The 19,123-nt window shown below is 36.5% G+C and overlaps 1 protein-coding gene across 3 annotated transcripts in view; it reads right to left on the reverse strand.

The window, feature by feature from the left end:
* The window catches only part of LOC102688611 (phospholipase D1), a 50,379-nt gene extending 33,403 nt beyond the window's left edge, over nucleotides 1-16,976 (reverse strand). For all 3 annotated transcript variants that reach the window (XM_015363337.2, XM_006638947.3, XM_015363338.2), the window contains exons 1-6: nucleotides 16,501-16,976; nucleotides 9,213-9,398; nucleotides 7,717-7,850; nucleotides 4,939-5,084; nucleotides 2,336-2,453; nucleotides 1,167-1,232 (exon numbers count right to left, since the gene is read on the reverse strand). In XM_015363337.2, the coding sequence (XP_015218823.1) occupies nucleotides 1,167-1,232; nucleotides 2,336-2,453; nucleotides 4,939-5,084; nucleotides 7,717-7,850; nucleotides 9,213-9,369 (621 nt within the window). In that variant the 5' untranslated portion in view covers nucleotides 9,370-9,398; nucleotides 16,501-16,976. The remainder of the gene's footprint in view (nucleotides 1-1,166; nucleotides 1,233-2,335; nucleotides 2,454-4,938; nucleotides 5,085-7,716; nucleotides 7,851-9,212; nucleotides 9,399-16,500) is intronic.
* Between the last annotated feature and the right edge of the window lie 2,147 nt (nucleotides 16,977-19,123).

Below are 19,123 nucleotides of genomic sequence, written 5' to 3' on the forward strand. Positions count from 1 at the left end.
CACACATCTTGGATTAAACAAAGAATTGTATTAACTATGCTATACTAACTCGACCTAGGGGAATAATGGCCACCAAGGCTATTGTATAAGAGATCCTTTCTTGTTTCATAGTACAGAAATGGTTTTCAATTAGTGAAAAAATTACTTGTTTAATATGTGGCTGTCAAAGCCTCATCCTGTGTGAAATGTTGTGCAACAGATCTGTTAAAACCTAACTATTACATACAACCCTCTTAATGGTTGGAATCACAGTGGGAATGATATCCTGTAAAACATCATTTTTCAGACTTATAACTTCATAGAGCCTGCTGAGCCGATTGCTATTCAGTACCTTCGGTTTGATTGTACGTTTGTTAGTTTTTTCTTCATTTTATTGCTAATAGTATATAAATCATAGCAGGCCGCATACAGCATTCACACTGCAACAGATTATTTCTGGACGTCTGTATTAGAAATCTAAGCAGACTGTAACCATGGTAAGTATTCAAAGTAATACGGTGAAGGCTTCACATGGTTAAATTGTTTGGATCTTTGCGCATCACTGTGAAATTTACCATGGTAATCAAATTTCTATTTTTACTGTGTATTATGTAGGCTTTGGCATTGGCATGCTACTGGAATGTCTTCACTATCCTTTCCTGAGTTTTATTGCAGGGCTACAGTCTAACAATATTGTTCTCTTTGTAGAGTTGTGAAATCACAAAGAAATATTATTCGAGTCCTTCAAGGTTTTAAACAAATGTTCTCCATACTCCATACTTACAATATTGACATTAGGGAGTGTAACAAAATATTTTTTGCAAATCATATAGAAAACCCTCATGAATAACTGTAAGTATCTCCATAGAGAACTGTAAGTAATCTATAAAGTAAATAAAAAGTTTAAACATGTTAAATCTTTTATGAAAAGAAAATGTTGAAGGAACCAGAAAACTCCAAAAGAGGACATAAACTTAAGGTTAACGAAGAAGTGCAAGACTGTGACTAAAACAGCTACAAACTTTCCCTTCCTTTCAAAATATGTGTGTGGTATTTTAAAAGACTTCATGGAGTGAAGAATAGCTATAGGATCTCTATATACATTTCTATAGGATCCCCAGACCAGTCTGATTCATTTTCTTGGTATTGGCTGAATTTTTAAAACCATTAGTTAAACATGTACATACAGTTGCAGGATGATTCCGGTACATTGTTCTTTTCAATAAATTCTTCAGATAATCTTCTAATTGCATCTGTTAAAAATAAATATAGTACAAGTCTGAAGAGCAGCAAAGTCACAAAGACAGGAAATTTCCAACATTAATATATTGTTACAATCAGAAAATGACAGAGTGGATTGATCAACAAGTCAATTAAATAATCATGACCCCCTAATTTTAAAGATTTTTGGCAAGAATATACCCGAGTGGTTGGTATAATTAGAGCTCTTTGTTCTCTGCCATGACTTTGACAAAAAGAGTAATAGTTCAGACAAACTGGGTTTAAGAAATGTGTATTAACAATAAAAATTTGTACACTAAACAACACTATACATATTTCATTTACTAATATTACCTATGGAAAAATTCAGATACTCAAGACATTCCAGAGCATTTGCTCCTTATTTTGCTTTTCTTATGTACTGTATGCTCCAGTTGTTGTTCTTTATTCTGTTAATAAGCAAGTCATTATGGATATTGCTGAACATTCATTCATCAAAGAAGTGGTATCATGTATATCCCAGCATTGTCACTATTATGCACCAAAAGCAGATGGTACCTAAAAATTTAGACATCTGTTTGAAGATCTTATTTATTTAATTTAATTAATTTAATTTAATTTTCAGTAATATAAGGAATTTAGAACCACAGACAATTCCTTCCCCAGTTTTTTTACTTTTTTATTTTAATTATTATTCAGCATATTCTCCCATACTGAAATATTAATAGGGTGCAATGCTGATTTGTCAAGCAGAGTAGATTTTAATGAAATGCAGCCTCAAAATATGAATACATAATATGATAGTGTAGCCCCGGGTCGCAATCAGTTGCAATTATAATTATTTCTAGTGGCATGTAATTAATTTAACTTAGACTCCTGGTCATTTCAGTTAGGGGCAATTGAAACTGATCCAGCACTGGACGGCAGTAAAACAGATACCGCATATTGCACTTAGAAACTTCTTATGTCAGAGACGTATACAGAGCTTTCCAGTATATGGTACATGCAATTTACACGATACAGTATATAACAAGAAAAGCAAGGGTAGTAAACATATACAGCTTGTCCCAAAATGAAATTGCTGAAACTGAAGATCTTTGAAATGCAAACATCGACAAGTAAAACAGCAATTTACCTTTCTACTGGTCAGCTGCTCTTCCTTCACCATGGCATCTGGTCTTCGTGGCAGAGTTGGGATATGTCCTCCTTGAAACCGTTTTTGCCCTTTGAAGGACCTCCTCCGAACCGTATGACTTGTAAGGGAATGACAGGCACTCTAAGTACCTACAGTACTGTCCAGTTTTCACACTATTTATCACAGTCAAACACTTAACAATGTAACCTGAAGGAACAGACACACGCTTACAGAACATGGAACGTGGTCCTTCTACAATACATTTTTTCAATTGATGAAAGAATGTCTTGATCTTTGACTACAGGTAACTGCCAACATAAAGAAACACTTGAGTGAATGAGGGACAAAAAGTATATTGAAAGCAGGCACTGCCACACAAATGCTGTTCCTGAGTTATTAAGCAATTAACATCCCATTATGCTTAGGGTCATGGATAAAATTGCTGGACCAGTTGCCTATTATTTTGGCTATGATAGCTAGAACAGGAGATCTCAGTGACTTTGAGAGTGGTGATTTTTGGGGCATGTTTGGCAGGAGGTTCAGTGACAAAGATTTCCTCAACTTGCTGATATTTCATGAGGAACTGTGGCTAAGGTGATGCTGGTATGTAAGTCTGAGGGAAAGACATCATCAGCTAGGGACAACTGTGAATGAAGGAGCATACTCCACAACTGTGATGCCTGTGCATTGGTTTGAAATGCAAAGCAATGGATGAGCAATCACTGCAAATGTCAATATAAGGCATGAGCAGGCATTTTAATCAAGTACAGTCCATTGAGAACTTTAGAGAAAGTTATACTATGGCAGGTTTCAGTGCATAACCCCTTATTACACCTAAAAAATAACCTTAGTAAGTAATGTGGTGCAAAAAACATAGGCAGCAGTCTACTGAGCAGTGAAAAAGTCATATGGTCAGGTGAGTCAAACTTTACCCTGAACACATGTTGAGAACACCAGGGGTTCATATCAACCCTTTAGAGGGCAAGATTAATGCCAATAAATGCAAATTCATTCTGAGTGATCACATTTATCCTCTGGTAAAGCATTTCTATCCTGATGGGCGTGGAATCTTCCAGGATGACAATGACTCCATCTACTGGGCATGAGTGGTCACAGAATGGGCACGACTGATGAGCACGAAAACGATTTTAACCATATGCCATGGTTGTCCCACCCAACCCAGTCACCAGATCTCAACTGATGATCAAGATCAACTCAACGTGATCAACTCAAGATCAACAGATCTGGGTTCGGATGGCCCAACTCAAACTCTCAAGCCTAATTGAGATTCTGGAGCACCACCACCATCAATAAAACACCAGATGATGAAATTTCAGTTGGAAGAATGGTTTTGAATCCCTCCATTAGATTTCCAGACACTTGTAGAATCTATGCCAAGGTACATTGAGGCTGTTTTGATGGCTTATGGTGGCTCAGGGTGGTTAATACCCTATTAAGACCATTCTTTATGTGGGAGGTGAAGAGCCTTCAGATGCAAGTCTTCTTCAGGTTAAGACTCCACAGATGAATTGTCATGTTTCTTTTTTCTCTTTTCAGCATTAAATAAACCTTTACTTGTTCCTTTGCAGCCTATGCATGCTGACACAGCTACCTCCTTGAACCTCTTCAACCCTATTTAGACACTTTATGTTGGTGTTTCCTTTTTATTGGCAGTTACTTGTATGGTTCATATCAAAACACATTTCTTTTTACTTGCCAAAACCCTCTTATTTCTACCAAACAGCATCCCAAGATCATTTATAATTTCATTTTGCAGGTGGGTTGAACTTGTGATAAAATCTAGGCTAGTTCATCATTCTAATCATGCGACAAATCTCATCATGAACAAATTTTGTCATGCTTTTCTTGGTAAACAATTGCAATACCAGTTGGATTTTCAGGTTGTGATATTGACAGATGTCAAGATGCAATAGAACATATTTTAACCAAGTATTCTTAAACAATATGTCTCTTCTGATCTCTTAGAAAGAGAAAGAAATCTCATGTCTTAAAAATGCATTTAATAATATAGCCAAGATTCAGAATCATCACACTCAGGCAAGTCTCTATATGGCCATACAAAGACTTCATTTGAAAGGTACAGTATATTATTTTTTTCAGGTCTGGGGAAGGGTGTTAAGTTTGCAAATATAGCTTATAATTATATATATATAGCTTAGATGCTAACTCAGATATAAGATAAGTACACTTTAAAGTCCTCTACACAAAGGAATTATTCAATTATATGAAACAGAAGATTGCATACTACAGTGGATGGGAAATCTCCATTCAGCCTTCACTATTAGAGTACTCCCTAGTCTATACTGCAATAAAAAGCAACTGAGATACAGCTCAGATAGTAAGAGGATAGATAATAGTCATTATATTGCAAATCATAATAAAATATGAAAAGCAGTGCTTCTTGAGTAAATATCCTCAATAAACAGTTGAGACATGTGTCTTCATCAGAGTAAAGCTTGAATGAGCGGTTTAATCTTTCATTATTCATCCCCAGGTTGATATGTTCACAAGCATGTCTGAGAGCCAGTGAGACAAACTGCTATGACAAGCCTTGTGTGCTAAAGTGATGCTGGAGGCCTTACGTTCGAGTTGGTATGGGGATTTTCAGCAGGGCCTTGAATTTTAAGAGCTCTTGATGCAAAGCCTGGAAGTGCTTAAAACGACGTTTGACTTTCCACGTGAATTCCCCATGGCTCAGTTCAACAGTGTAGAGGTTGGGATTCAAGACCTGCAAAATGATGAAAGAATAATGCACTGTTCAGGAAATCTTGACTAAACACACCCACCGATGTCTATTAAGAATCCACAACAAACTTGACAGAGTTTGAGCAAGTTTGCAAAGAAGAATGGGAGAAAATTGCACCATTGCTGTGTGTAGTGTAATTGCTGTCAAAGATGTTTCTTCCAAATATTGACTCCAGGGGTGAATACTTATAAAACTATTTCAGTTTCAGCATTCAAGTTTTAATTATAAATATTCACTTTAAAAATATTTGTTCATCATTATTAATTCATCAATGGAAAGAGGTGCGTACTTTTGCAAGGCACTTGAAATACAGCATGCTGGTTTCTGAGATTCAATTATAGCTTAAGGATCATATGAATAGTAAAATATTAGTGGCTGCAGATAATGGTAAGCTTTTAGTTATGTATTTATAGTTTGTAAATGGCTATTTCTAAAAAAAAGATCACTACAGAGCTGCAATTTCTCAAGTAAGGTTAACCAAATCTAGAGAGAATACAGTACCTGCATTTTGATGGAACATTTTATGTATAAAAGAGTAATTTACAAAGGAAAGGACTTCTGTTTATAGATATTCTGCAAACTATTACAGTAACTTCTTTCAGAAGGAATATTTTTTCTTAAATGCATCAATAAGATGTACAACTTTAAAATGAGCAGCCCGAACATAATGCATCTGTGAAGTTTCCATATATAAACATATTCTTACCTCGTCATTCCACCTCGTATTCCAGCATGGTTCCCAATCAGCCAATTTACCCCAGCCTATTTAATGCTGCTTTATACTCTCCCCTGTCCTCAGTATTAGGGTTTTTCCTGGCTAGAGCTACTTCCATTTTTGCTACGGCTTACTACTTGGCTTTTGGCTTCTTGGCCCTGGTTTGTTCTCCGACTGTCTCCTGGTTTTGGTACTTTGGTTATCGTTCTGGTTTCGACTCGGCTTCCGGCTCCGCTTCTGTTTTTTGTAGTTTTGCACCAGCTTGTTTACCTTCGGTTTTCAGACCTCAGATTGTTATATCCACTACGCCTCTGGGGATCGTCCTGGTTTTCTGCATAGGGTCCTCACTACTGTTTCCTAACACAGGTGTTTTAATGACAGCCAAAGCCCATGACCAAAATACAAGTAAGTGGTATGTCATTACCATTTTTTGTTCAATGTTGTGTCTCACAAATCTTATTTTAATAGAACCCTGTTCAGCACTTTCTTTTTTTTTTTTGGTATAAAAGTATTTTTTCTCCTTTATTTTTGACTCAAAACTAAATGAAATCTTTATATGTGATGTTCAGTTTGTGGTTGATCGGTACCTTTGATTTGAATGGTTTCATATCATTATTTGAAATAGAAAGGTTTTCTGAGAAACAGGAGGAAGATGTATAATATAAACTGCTTTGAGTTTTGATTCTTTGTCTCATTATTTTACTGTTCCTCATGCAATGTACAATAGCTTTTAAAGAGTATGCATCAATTACAGATGTATAGCAGCTGATAATATTCAACTGTTCTGTTTAGAGGAATTAACTACATAGTTTTGTAAATAACATTTATATCTGCAACAAATTCCAGGAAAATTTCAAAATCTTTTTTGTAGCAGGTGTACTGAAATTTTATTGAACAGACATCATTTAGGTAACTTCATTATGTTGACTAACATTTTTGATCAACAGGGCTGAACAACAGGAGGACTGCTGTAGAAGTCACAGGCTAGTAGCAAGTACAGCCACTGTTGGAAGCAATATAATAATTTGTACCTGGTTGCTGTCTTTTGTCCCATTCCTCTCGTAGAGTCTGGATAAGCATATGCCCATTCACTCATCTCTGAATTCTAGGTGCCACATGACATCACGGCTTATCTTACAAATGTTTTAAGAGGCTCAGGTCTGACAATACAGGCCATCCATGACAGAACTGTCACTTTCTTATTTTACAAGAAAACGCAAGCAGAATATACAACTTGTGTTATCCTGCTGGAATGTTGTCATGTCAGGATGAACTGGCAGGAGGGATAGCAAGCGTTGTACCAGGACTTAATCAATGTAGAGCTGTGCTGCTAGCTACTGTATGCTGCTATCAATCACAAATTCTTAAGGAGCTAATCTCTCCTGCCTAGACTATCACACTTGATCTTCCTCATCACCCTTTCTCTGTTGATGAGAAGCAGCTTGCATACTGCTCTGCACATCTGCGCCACACTCGGTGATACAGTATCTGTTAAGGTGGTCTACAAGAACCCTTTGAATGTAAGGCTCTGCTGCTGGTGAGTTCACCTGAGGTGACTCAGTCCAGCCTCCAACATACTATACTCATGGCAGGAGGGTGCGTTCTGTTGATAAGCAGGGCATATTTATTCTTTTAGATGTTTCTGGCTTGACTTTTACAAGGCCTCACATAAATCATGCCAAAAAACTATTCATTGATGTGCAAAATTTGTATAGTATACTGTACGTGCATAGATAGATGTATATGGTTTCATATGCTTACTATATGGATCCTGTATTAAGTGAGAAATGTATTATATACAGTAGCGTAAAAAATATTACACAATTTGAGCCATTGCAATATTTTTTTGGAAAAAATCCTTTTCACTTTGGAAAAAATAGAAAATATTCACAGACCCACCCTTGTAGTTGAAGTAAACCTTTCTACATCTGTGATCCGAACAAAGATCGGAACTTGATCGAGGAAAATTCTGCATTCCAGTGCTTTGAATGGATGAAGGCTGTATATGGTATGGAAAATAATTTGTCCTGGCTCTAAAAACACATGGAAAAAAAGGATTCTTCAGACATTTTATTGTTTGTACAGATTAATAGATTGATTTAAATACTGTATGCCTCTAGTTCTGTACCTCATCTTCAGGTTAATTATAGCTATTTCTGTGTAATGGTCTTACCATGTCACTTTAGATTAGATATTGACCAGGGTGGTTATGTACAATACCCAAACAGCAGATACTGACCAAAACATGTAACAGGTTACATTCTCTCAAGTGTGACTTTGCTAATGATCACAACCTTGGTTGTTTTGACCGGTGTATTTGTTTCCTTCGTTTATTACAACTAATATCTCTTCAGAAAATTGCGCTGCTCTGAATACCAAGAAAAAGAGGTCTTCCCGAGAAAAAAAGCAGAACCAGTAGAGACAAATTCTGTTCTGAACTTCCTTATGGCAGTACAGATTATATTGAGGTGAGGGAGCAATTCAATAGATGCAGAAAATTCTTGAATGGATATATGACCTTTGAGATACAGCAATAACCTGTCTGCTGGATTGCATTTGAAGGACAGCAGGATAGCAATTCAAGCCAACAGCTGGAGAACCACACTATTCATGTCCTTGAATGTCTTATGAGCATTGATCTGCTCTCCTACTTGGAATAAAAAGCCATGGAAAATGATTTGAATGCTTATTTCTCTTCCCCATGCAGGATGTCCCTTCCTAAGGTCAGTGCCTGTTGAGTAGTCACAGTTTTGCTCCTAAAATGTAAAACATGCAAGCATTTTGGTATCCCAATGGTATCCCTCCTCTAGCAATATTACTACAGCAAGTATTGAGGGATATACAGAATTAAACCATAAAAAGCGGGTAAACAGGAGCACTGCATCTGTTATTATCAATGCAGTATTTCAAGTGGTCCATCTAATGTAATGTTAATTGTTATGTTTATATCAGTGGTGATATTGCATTTTAATAAGCCTTAATCATGACATTTAGTAGTATACACATTGATTCACTTCACTTGTACCAGCATGGATAAGAAATTATAGGTAAAAGACTAACATGTTATTAACCTACAGTATATAAAGCTAATTATGAAATAAGTAATGTATCTTTCACTTGCACATATTGATTGTTCAAGTGTGGACTAGTGGAACATTTTTAAAAGTCTGTCACTGTTTAATAGTCATCTATGAACTATTTGCTAAAGTGCTTAATGTATCTCGTAACATTTACCAACATTTCTATAGGTGACCTCTAACATACAATGTCATTCTGAGGTTTTAAATTTTTGGAAAGTCACTTTTAAAAGAGAAGAAGGTTTTTATCCTGTTTTTTAAGGATTATAAAGCACAATGTATTTACCTCAGTGTTATCTCACAAAATTGAATCCTTACCTGATGTTTTGCCATCACACTGATCAGTCTGCCAGCTTAAGTCTAGCTCATCAGTGTCATCCTGCAGGTCGTAGTGATCTAAACTCCCAGAAAATTGGCTCATAACAGACTCCATCCTCTCCAGATTAGATCCCCTTGGCTTGTCTTTCCAGGACATGATTAGTTCACATTCACTGGAACAACCATCTGTCAATACAGGGTAAAATGAAACATTCATCATTTTTTAATATGGTCATTTTTATTGATTTGGGAAAAACAATATAATTTAAAAATATTGATTTAAAAAGGGACACTGTTTTAGGGGTCAGTTTTTTATGATGATAGACAACCCCCATCCGTTATTTATGATAAGGACTAGTTAGATACTCCTACCTTCTGTTATTAATAAATAACTCTTGCTCTGTGTGTTTTACTAATAGAGCATATTCTTCAAATTTTCTAAGCACTCAGCAAGTTGTGTTTCAGTAATACAGAAGTAATATACTGTTTAAAGTTTAATCCTGAGTTAAAATGCTAGTGGAAAACTTTCTAGCCACTGGAGTACCAAAGATGGCTGATAGGGAAAGATTTTAATTATTAGCCTGGGGTAAATTAGCAAAGGTGTTAAAACCCCACCATGATCTAATTAAGAATGCAATTGAAGAATAAAAACCACAAGGACTGTAACTCTCAGCTACTGTACACAAACCTTTACCATTTCGTTAGCAGTTCTTAAAATCACCAGTTTCAAGAGTAGGGCATAAAACTCCAAGGTGTATCCCCATGTAGCTGCGCACTTCTTGGTGGGGTGGGCTCGAGTTGACATCCAGCTTAATCACTCAACCTTCAGCACCCTGTCACATCCTACTCTTAAACCATTGGCCTGCAGTCTCTGCAACAGCCTGGTACCATCCCTTCCACTCACAGTATGTTGTATAATATGTGCTCTCTTCTTTAGCGCTAAAGACATCCATTTGTGGACTGTGGAATTCCTCATTTACTCAGGGTGTGGTGCAGCTTGCCCTCCTTTTCAACTTTAACAGAGGTGGGCGCCAGCTCTGATAAAGGTCTCCCCATTGTAGCCAGCTGCCACGGCATCTATGCAACTGGCATCACTTACTGCGGCCCCCTGGGAGCACCATGGCAGATACCAGCTGCAGAGAAAGCTGTAGCTGTCTCTCGGCACTGGCACCATTCATTCTCTTCTCTGGAGGCGTCTGTGGAGAATCCGTGCCCCAAAGGCATTCATCTGAAATAGGGCAAGCATCAGTGCTACAGGGGCTAACAGCCTTGAGATGAGAAGACCAGCGGCTTGCGAAGGCATTTAGCAGCCTCATCGCACCGAGGACCACCTCCAGGGGCTGCTTTTGTGAACTTGTGCTGCCTGTACAGGAGGGTCTGCAAGGTTGGGGAAAAGGGGCATGTGCAGGCGTTAGGATTTTGTGCTCCATTTCATTCCCCAGTGAGCTGTGGATTCTGGGAATCTTCCTAATGGCCTCAATGAGGAGTCCCAGGGCTATATCTGAACAATGGAATGGAGTCCACATGACAGCAGGACTCTGGTTGGCTTCCTTCCTAAACTGTGACTCTTAGCTGATCAGAATTAACAGATTTTCATATTCTTTCACTGAAAAAAAGAAAGCATATAATTCTGACACTGACTTTATACAGCACGCATGTGTTAGCAGCATGTGTAAACTTATATCAAGCAGTTCCATTCAATAGGAATTCTCAAATTCCTATTTCTGGAAGGACAGAAAAAAGCCAGAGTTTGACACCATGTTCAACTCTTCAAATAGATGAAGACGACAGTGGAAGAAATACCTTTTCCATGCTTCATCAGAATTTACAGTTACATTCATATAATATCTTCAAAAAAATTATGTTGCCATATGCCCTAAGTATTCCAATTCTAAATTAAAATTCTAAAATAAAAAAAACATATTTAATGTACATGAGAGCTTATTTTATTAGCAGAAATTAAAAATATATACTGTATATGCAGAATCCCCAAAAAGTAATATAATGCAATTTAATAGCAGAGGATACTCAAAGATACCACCTTGAAGTTTAGGTAAATCAAGACATTTTTGATATTCCTAACTATGGGAGCAAGAAGAGAAAATGGCTGTTATATAGTTTCATTGTTGTCTTACTTCCAAACTGTATTTGACAAGCAAAACAGAACCCAATATAATATATAAATCTATGAGTTCTGCATAAATTTTAGTATCGATGAATTGGAAAAAAGAAATATAAATTAGTCTTCAAAAGTTCTATAATTCTGGGGGTTTTGACACATTTTAATTTTCAAATCTTGGTTGGCACTGTTGCCAAGGTAACATCTTACACACATGCACACACTTCCACAAAGCTAATATACAGTAGGTTAAGAATTGTATGTAATCTGATAGGTTTCAAAAATAGTTCCAATAAAATCAGAGATAACAGTACAATTACTAATCACTTGAGGGTATAGTATATGGCCTTAAGGGGGAAAAAACATCTGCATGAGCCACGTTTTATGAGAAATGCCAAATGATTAAGAAGAAATAAGCTATCATAGTGCCATATCAATGGAAACATTATATTCTTTATACCCAAAATAGTAATAGATCTATAATTATTAAATTTTAGTATATGCTCAAATAAATGCCTATACAAAATTGATAGATATGTTTTACAATTTGTAGTTTAGCTTTTCACTGACTGTATAATACTTATATCCATATATCCTTTATATACAGTATATATACAGCAGTTCTTTTTGCATATACTGTATCAGTTATCATATTTGAACTAACATAAGATGATGAAATATAGACACTCTGCTAGGTCCCCACAAAACATATTGTGTTTTACTGAACATTAAAGAGATTCTGGAGGATTACAGACAACAAAAAGGTTTCTGGCGCAGATTAATCACACACTGAAAAAGAAAATACAAGAGGGATCTCTAAAAGAGAAAATTGGAAAAGTGAGTAATGCTAAATAAAAAATGTTATTAGAAATTTCACATGAAGTATTATTTCATATTATATTTCTACTAAAAAGAAGAACTTTTTGTCAATACAATTATTTGCAAAATCGGGGGAAGGGTGTTGATAAAAAATTAATTAAAAGAATTTCAATGAGCTTTAATAATGAGATTCTGTTTGGACTGAAATAGTCTTAGTTCCTGTAGGCCCTTGAATTTAATAACATCATAGTAAACATCCCAGCTAATAGCTCGCTAATTATTCCAAAAAGCCTCTTGAGTCAAAGATAATGAAACTTAATTATTGTCCTTGGTCATGTTTGAGAAGTATTCTGTTTCACTTTTTTTTGTGAGAACACATCATTAAGATGAATAAGCCACGATTTCCGTGAAAATCACAATAGTATCAGCATCACATACAGTATGTGTTCCCAGGTATACTTTTGGTGGCAGCTACTGTATGTTTGACTCACTGTACACACAAGAACATCAGGAAAGATTGTTCTTAATACACTAATGCCTTGACTGAGGTATTGGTCATAGATATACCTGAAAATCACAGAATTTTAAAATCAGTACAATGGAAATGTTTGTAAGGGCTTTAAAACTGTAACAATGCTTTTTCATGTCATATCCATGCCCATGGTATAAATATCAGTCCTGATCAGAATTTTATGGCTCAGGCCATGCATGGTGCATAATGCCATCTTATTACGTGCAGCTCCATCTTGACAGCTCCCAGTTCTGTTCTAGTATTTGTGTCACACGAATCGACATAATATGTCTGTCCAAGTAGTTCATTTTAACGAGACAAAGCTTCCTATATGTTCTAATTGTAATGTGTTGCACAGATGTCATTAAGTGTAAATAATCAACCTCTTAATTTATTCACATGTGGATAAATAAATCTCACTGAATCTCACTCCTTTTCCCCTGTTTTTTTCCCTTTATATCTGAACGAGAACAGACAAAAAAAAAGTGTCATTTTGTTTTACAGCTTATCATCTGAGCTAATTAGGAACCTACACTTTGGACAAAAGCCTTGTATCAGTGTGGTCTCACTTTGCAGTTATTAAATAAAAAAAATGAAAAATAGACTAGAATATCATACTTTCTAAACCAACCACACAGCCCTTTATTACAGATCTGGATATGAGTCATTCCAAACCCACTCGCAAGCATTCTTGACTCGTTCCAGGGTAATATGTAACAATACGCTGTTGTTTTCAACACAGTTCATAACATTTCATCATTTAGACAGTATATTATTTCAGGAAGAGGAAGATTCATTTGTCATTAAAGCCTACAGACAAAACACATGGAAAAGAACAGAAGAGCAAACAGTATGGGGGCCTATCTGCTTGTGGCACAGCCCTGTTCCCTTTTCCTACAGCACATCAAGTGTTTGTTAGTTTTTTATGGCTATAACTTGCATTTTCTTGGCTATAACTTGCATTAGAGTTTGGTCAAACTCTAATGAAGAAGGATAAGACAGGTGACTTTATTGAGGTGCCTCAACTGGCTGAGAAGAAAGGACAATACATCGTATCCACAGGGCTCTCAGAACCCCCCTTTTAAGGACGCATGAGCCAGTAAGCTGGTGAAAGATGAGGTGGAGGCAGATAAATTTAACACATTTCAGAATACGCGAGAAGCGTGATTTTTGATACTGAAGTAGGCAGTGTGGAGTGGGTGAGTTTTAAATTTGGCCCCGTAGAGACATTTCTTTGAAACTCCACAAAAAACGATTCGTGAGGGGAAAAACATCCGAGAATCAGATGCCGGGTGAATGTGTGGATTATTTGGTGGGTTAGGTTCGGCTTGGATAAAAGGCAGACTGGCCATAGGACAAGGAGGCTCATACCCCATTCAGAGAGACGTTAACCAAGGGCAGCTGCAAGGTGGAGATGGGATGCTTGAGATGAATGCAAAGGGAGGTGTTTGTTTTCAGTACTGTATGTATAGCTAATTTCTGTGATAAATATGATTAGAAACAGTTGTGTGAGATTCATTTGCAGTTGTTTTCCCTCCTGAATGTCAGTTAATAACTTCCATTAAATAATGTAATTGTGAAACATAGAGTCAGACTTCTGCACTGAAAGTTACTCATCCATTATCAAAGGAAACAAGAAACTAAGCCGAGTGGTTAAAGAAGATACCCTGGATCCTTTCAGCAAACAACCATTTGAGATCCTCTGATCAGTTAGCTGCTAACTACCAGACAGGCTAAAAGGGCCTCCTTTCATTTGAACTGTTATTTTATTATTTTCAAAGTCTTCGAATTGATCTTAGGTGTACCAGAGGAAATGTGGGGGCACCTCAAAATGAGATAAAGGAAGCCAAGTTACACTTGTTCAATCCCACGCGTCTAATTGATTCCAGAATTTTCTCTCTCCAGATCCTGAAAGATGATAGTGAATCAGCAGCTACAGAATGTGTTGCTGTCTTTGTAAAATTACATAATCACATAAGATCTCACTTAATTTCCTAGTATCAGATGAAGATGATTAATTAGAACACCCCCTCCTCTGTTTCCTTAGGATATAACATAAAAGGCAATTCTGATGTCATTTTGGGATTAACAATTTAGCAAAATTCCCTCAGCTATACACCAGGTACTGCAGTGTGGATTCAGCACAAAAGTGACTTCACATATAGAGAACAGAAAATAAGGTCTTCAACCTGTGCTGCCCAGGAACAAAGCATCATCTGATTTGGTATGTCTGAAATCATACAGTAAGAACACTGAAGATAACTATATTGTTTGTTGTTGACATGGTCCAAGTGTCCTACAACTGCTTTTGCCTACAAGGTGTTTGAACACAAGAACATAAGAAAGATAATAAACATTTAGCCCATCTAGCCCATTTGGCTGTTAGCAATAAATTGATTCCAATGATAACATCGAGATGTTTCTTTAAAGAAACCAAGATATTGGCTTCAACAACATGGCTGGGCCTACATATTCCACATTATTCCTTATTCCCACAACCCTTTAGGATTACAGTACCTCCTGTTCTTGGTTTTGAAATGCACTACATCATAGTTTCCACTTATAATCATTCAAGTTGAAGTCCTCTTGCTTGGGGTTTAAGGAAATAACCCCACAAGTAGAAACATTTTTCCATTAAATGGGCTATAGTGAAATGTTCCTTCCTAAGGCCCCGATATTAGAAGGAAGTGTGGACCAGACAGTTGGTGATGAATATACTGTACAGTTCTGAGCATTTGTTTCAGTTTTGGAGAATTTCTAAGAATTAAAGTCGTTAAAGCAAAAATGTTTATCACAGCACTATAGATAAAATATACTTTAACTTGAGTATCATTGCCCAGACCATAGAAAAGTACAGTTACTGTACAAAGGCAAAAGTGTCATATGTTCTTAGTTACAAAGTAATAAGAAATAGCTTATGTTTCACTTTTTAAAATGAAAATCGCACAATTCTTTTAAATGAATGATAGAGAACAACTTGAGGGAGCACTTGTTTTTTTAATGCAAATCAGATACACCCACACAGAGATTTGCTAATTCTCTTGTCAATATCATCATTTTCAGTTAAATTGACTCATATGCCAATGTGTCATATAATTACTTGATTATTTAACTAACCTTGATGTGGATGTTTTCCCTTAAGGATACACAGAAGGTCACATCTAAGAAATTATGTGATAAAGTGGTTTAAAGTTATATTGTTTTGTTTTACAAAGACTTTTACTGTATGCACAATTAATCTAAAGTATTAAAGCTTTCTCTATCAATGCACTAAAAACACAAATATTAAATATCCAGCTAGTACAAAGGCAAAAGGAAAAAGCTTCATATGTTTTATGGTTGTTTAAATGCAATAATAACAATCATTTATTTTGGAGTACGACTTTCAAGATGACAGTGGAGCTTATCAGGCTTTGATTACATACAAATCTTTTGTTGGACATAAAAAAACCTGGACATAATGAAATTCATACCACAAATACTGAATATTTCATGTTTAATGTATTACTTGAAACCTAAGAATGTTGGCTGTGATTGCAAGATCACATTTAGATTTGCCTTTTATAAATCAGGTTGTTCAGCTATTGATACTGTGAGTCGTCCAGTAGGTACAGTACCACTAAGTAGAACTTTTAAGTAAGCATTGGAGAATCTCAGACACTGTCAACATTAATAGTGTACGTTTCTCAAATATTACAGCCTGTTTAGTTCTGTTGAGCATTATCAACCAGATTTAACATCATATAAACCCTTTTTCACTGCTTAACAATATTTTTGAAGATGTTTAGACGAACTTGGTTGAAAGCTCGGAAATGAAGCAGAAGTAAAATGGAGCTTACCTTATCGGCTGATAAAGTTGAATAAAGCTGGCAGGGAACAGACTTCTATCACAGTCCTCTCTCCCTCTCCAGGGTAGGATTATAGTCTTTACTTTTCAGTTTCTTCACTTCCTGTTTCTGATTCGGTGCCCTCAACCTTATAGCTTATTAGTTTCTATGGTAACAATGGAAGGAGAGTGCTGAGGTCCTAATTCCACACAAAAATAAGCAATTGCAGAAGGAAAGGCTTCTTTTGAACAAATAACATCCACATCATCATAAACATCAATTTTTAGCTCTTTTTAAGCAGGAAAGGGGAATTTTTTTTTCATGTTCCCTGTGGCCCCACCACCTTTTAGAAAACTAAATACGGGGAAAGATTGTGTATGTATGGTTATTATTTGAAATCAAGAGGCTGCAGCTAATCTCTCTGATGTCAATTCTGATTAGATTCCTGGCTCCTGATCTGAATGCAGTCCACTGAGACTGGCAGAGGAATGAAGTGAATGGCATTTGTGTTGTTAAGAGGGGGTCAGACTAGTGTGCAGTTTGTGATGTGTCAGCGGTCCAAAGGGGGAAAAAAGTGTGACAATCAACAACAGGATTGCACCCTATATCATTGCATTAACCTGCTAGCATCTGCATCAGTGGCTACCTTCACATTCCACCCCTCTCAGTGGTCTCTAATGGATGTTCCCTACGACGCATTTAAAGTCCAAAAAGACACAAAAATGACTGAACAGAATCCAAACACCCACAGCTAATAACAACAGCAAAATCAAGGGAAACAAATTGATCTGTTTTTTTTTCCATCATGACTTATAACACTCCTGCAATCTTTAATACAGATGACAGTGGGAATGCTAGTAGATTTAGAAGAAAGTCTAATGTACCGGTGAACTCTTGCTCCTTTGACAGTATAGAATATAGCCCTAGAAATTAATTTACCTCCAGGCAGCAGTTACAGCTAAGACAAAGCAAACAGTAGCCAGCATTACAGTAGCACAAAGCTACAGGAGGTGAAGGTCATGGTCAATCAATGTCTTTCCATCTGCTGGGTAAGGGAATGCCTTTAAAAGGTTCATATATGTATCAGGAACAAGTAAAGTTTATTCCAGGCTGAAAACAGAAGGAAAGACACACAACGTTTCGCCTTCTACTGGTGTGCCTCGGGTGAAACTTCTTCATCCTGATACATATCCTGATATACTGTACATATACATACTGTATACAGTACAGTTTGCATACAGTAATATGTTTATGTTCCTAAATCAATATCTTTTATGAGCATGTGGAAGGCATGGTGAATCAGAGATTCTCAAAAATTACTGTACTTTGCATAATTGGAAACAAATGCATGATTTGATCAATGAAATGCTGTGGTGTTACTTTTACGAAGACGGTCAATGAAAAAAATAAAATTTTTTCGTTTACAAAGACGGTTACAAAGAATGTGGACCAGGGCAATAAGTTTACAGCTTGTCAAAGGTCATTCATTATTAATACTATTAGTAATATCTTCGGTAAAGACTTTGATGGCGACAGCTCAAACATGAAAGGTTGAGCTTTATTAGCTCCACCTTGCGGAAATTCCAGATACTACTATTTTACTTGCGGTACCATGCGGTATTATACAGTAACTTGCATTACACTGGGACAAGCGCACCGCATTATAAAGCGGTATCGCCCGCTTGTTTTGAATGGCTGCATCTCTATGTATCAGGATGACTGTCTGGACTTTTACTGTCTTTATCCACTGAGGGCTTTCCTGGGATTTCTCATTTAACCTTTAAAATCAGTTACAACTGAGCCTGGGCTAATCATCCTCCAAGATGTCACTTAGCCATTTAGCCTGTTAAGGCTTTAATAATATTTAGAAACAATAAATAAACAAAATGTGGAACTCCTAATTTAAATGTTACCACCTAGCTTCTCTTTTCTTTGTTGGAGCTTAAAGTTTGTGACATTCATAAATGATTGTTTTGTGTTTTCAAGAATTCTGACATTTAAATTTGCAAATATTTCGAGGCTCTCCCTAGCCCACAGAAACTGGGCCTTCTGTGTTCCTGTGGGCTTTTGTGAAAGGGCTGCATTTGTTTTGCTGCATAACTGTCTCAGTTTCATTTTCTAGAATCCCTGCCACACGATTCCATTAGAGTTACATAAGGATACATTAACTGCCAAAATGGAAAGCCTTTAGTAAAGAGAAAATGTGTTTCTAAAAAGACATACAGCAGCAGACATGAAAGTCCAAACACATCTTTTAGTGCTTTGTTTTTCTACATGGAACTCTGCATTAACAAATAATACATGCATACTGTAGCTAACTCTGTCTAAGCTTTGGAAATAACAGTTATTAAACAGCTACTACATACTGTAAACCTTTTCAAATTTCAGAATCCTTTGATTCACCCAATTTTTTGCATTCTCAAATTATGAAGAAGGTTATGACTAATAATCTAAGGAGTTGGGGTATCGGATTTGATAACATGGCTGGATAACTTGTTCCACACACCCACCACTCCCTGTGTAAAAAGGTCTCCTGTTCAACGTTTTGTTCACATTTTGAGTTTTTTCTGATCTGTTCCAATCTTTAATATAAAATACACTGGCCCACCACAAATTCTTCTTCACACCAGACAGA

Source organism: Lepisosteus oculatus, chromosome 15 (genome assembly GCF_040954835.1).
Source record: "Lepisosteus oculatus isolate fLepOcu1 chromosome 15, fLepOcu1.hap2, whole genome shotgun sequence".
In the NCBI taxonomy this organism is placed as follows: domain Eukaryota; kingdom Metazoa; phylum Chordata; class Actinopteri; order Semionotiformes; family Lepisosteidae; genus Lepisosteus; species Lepisosteus oculatus.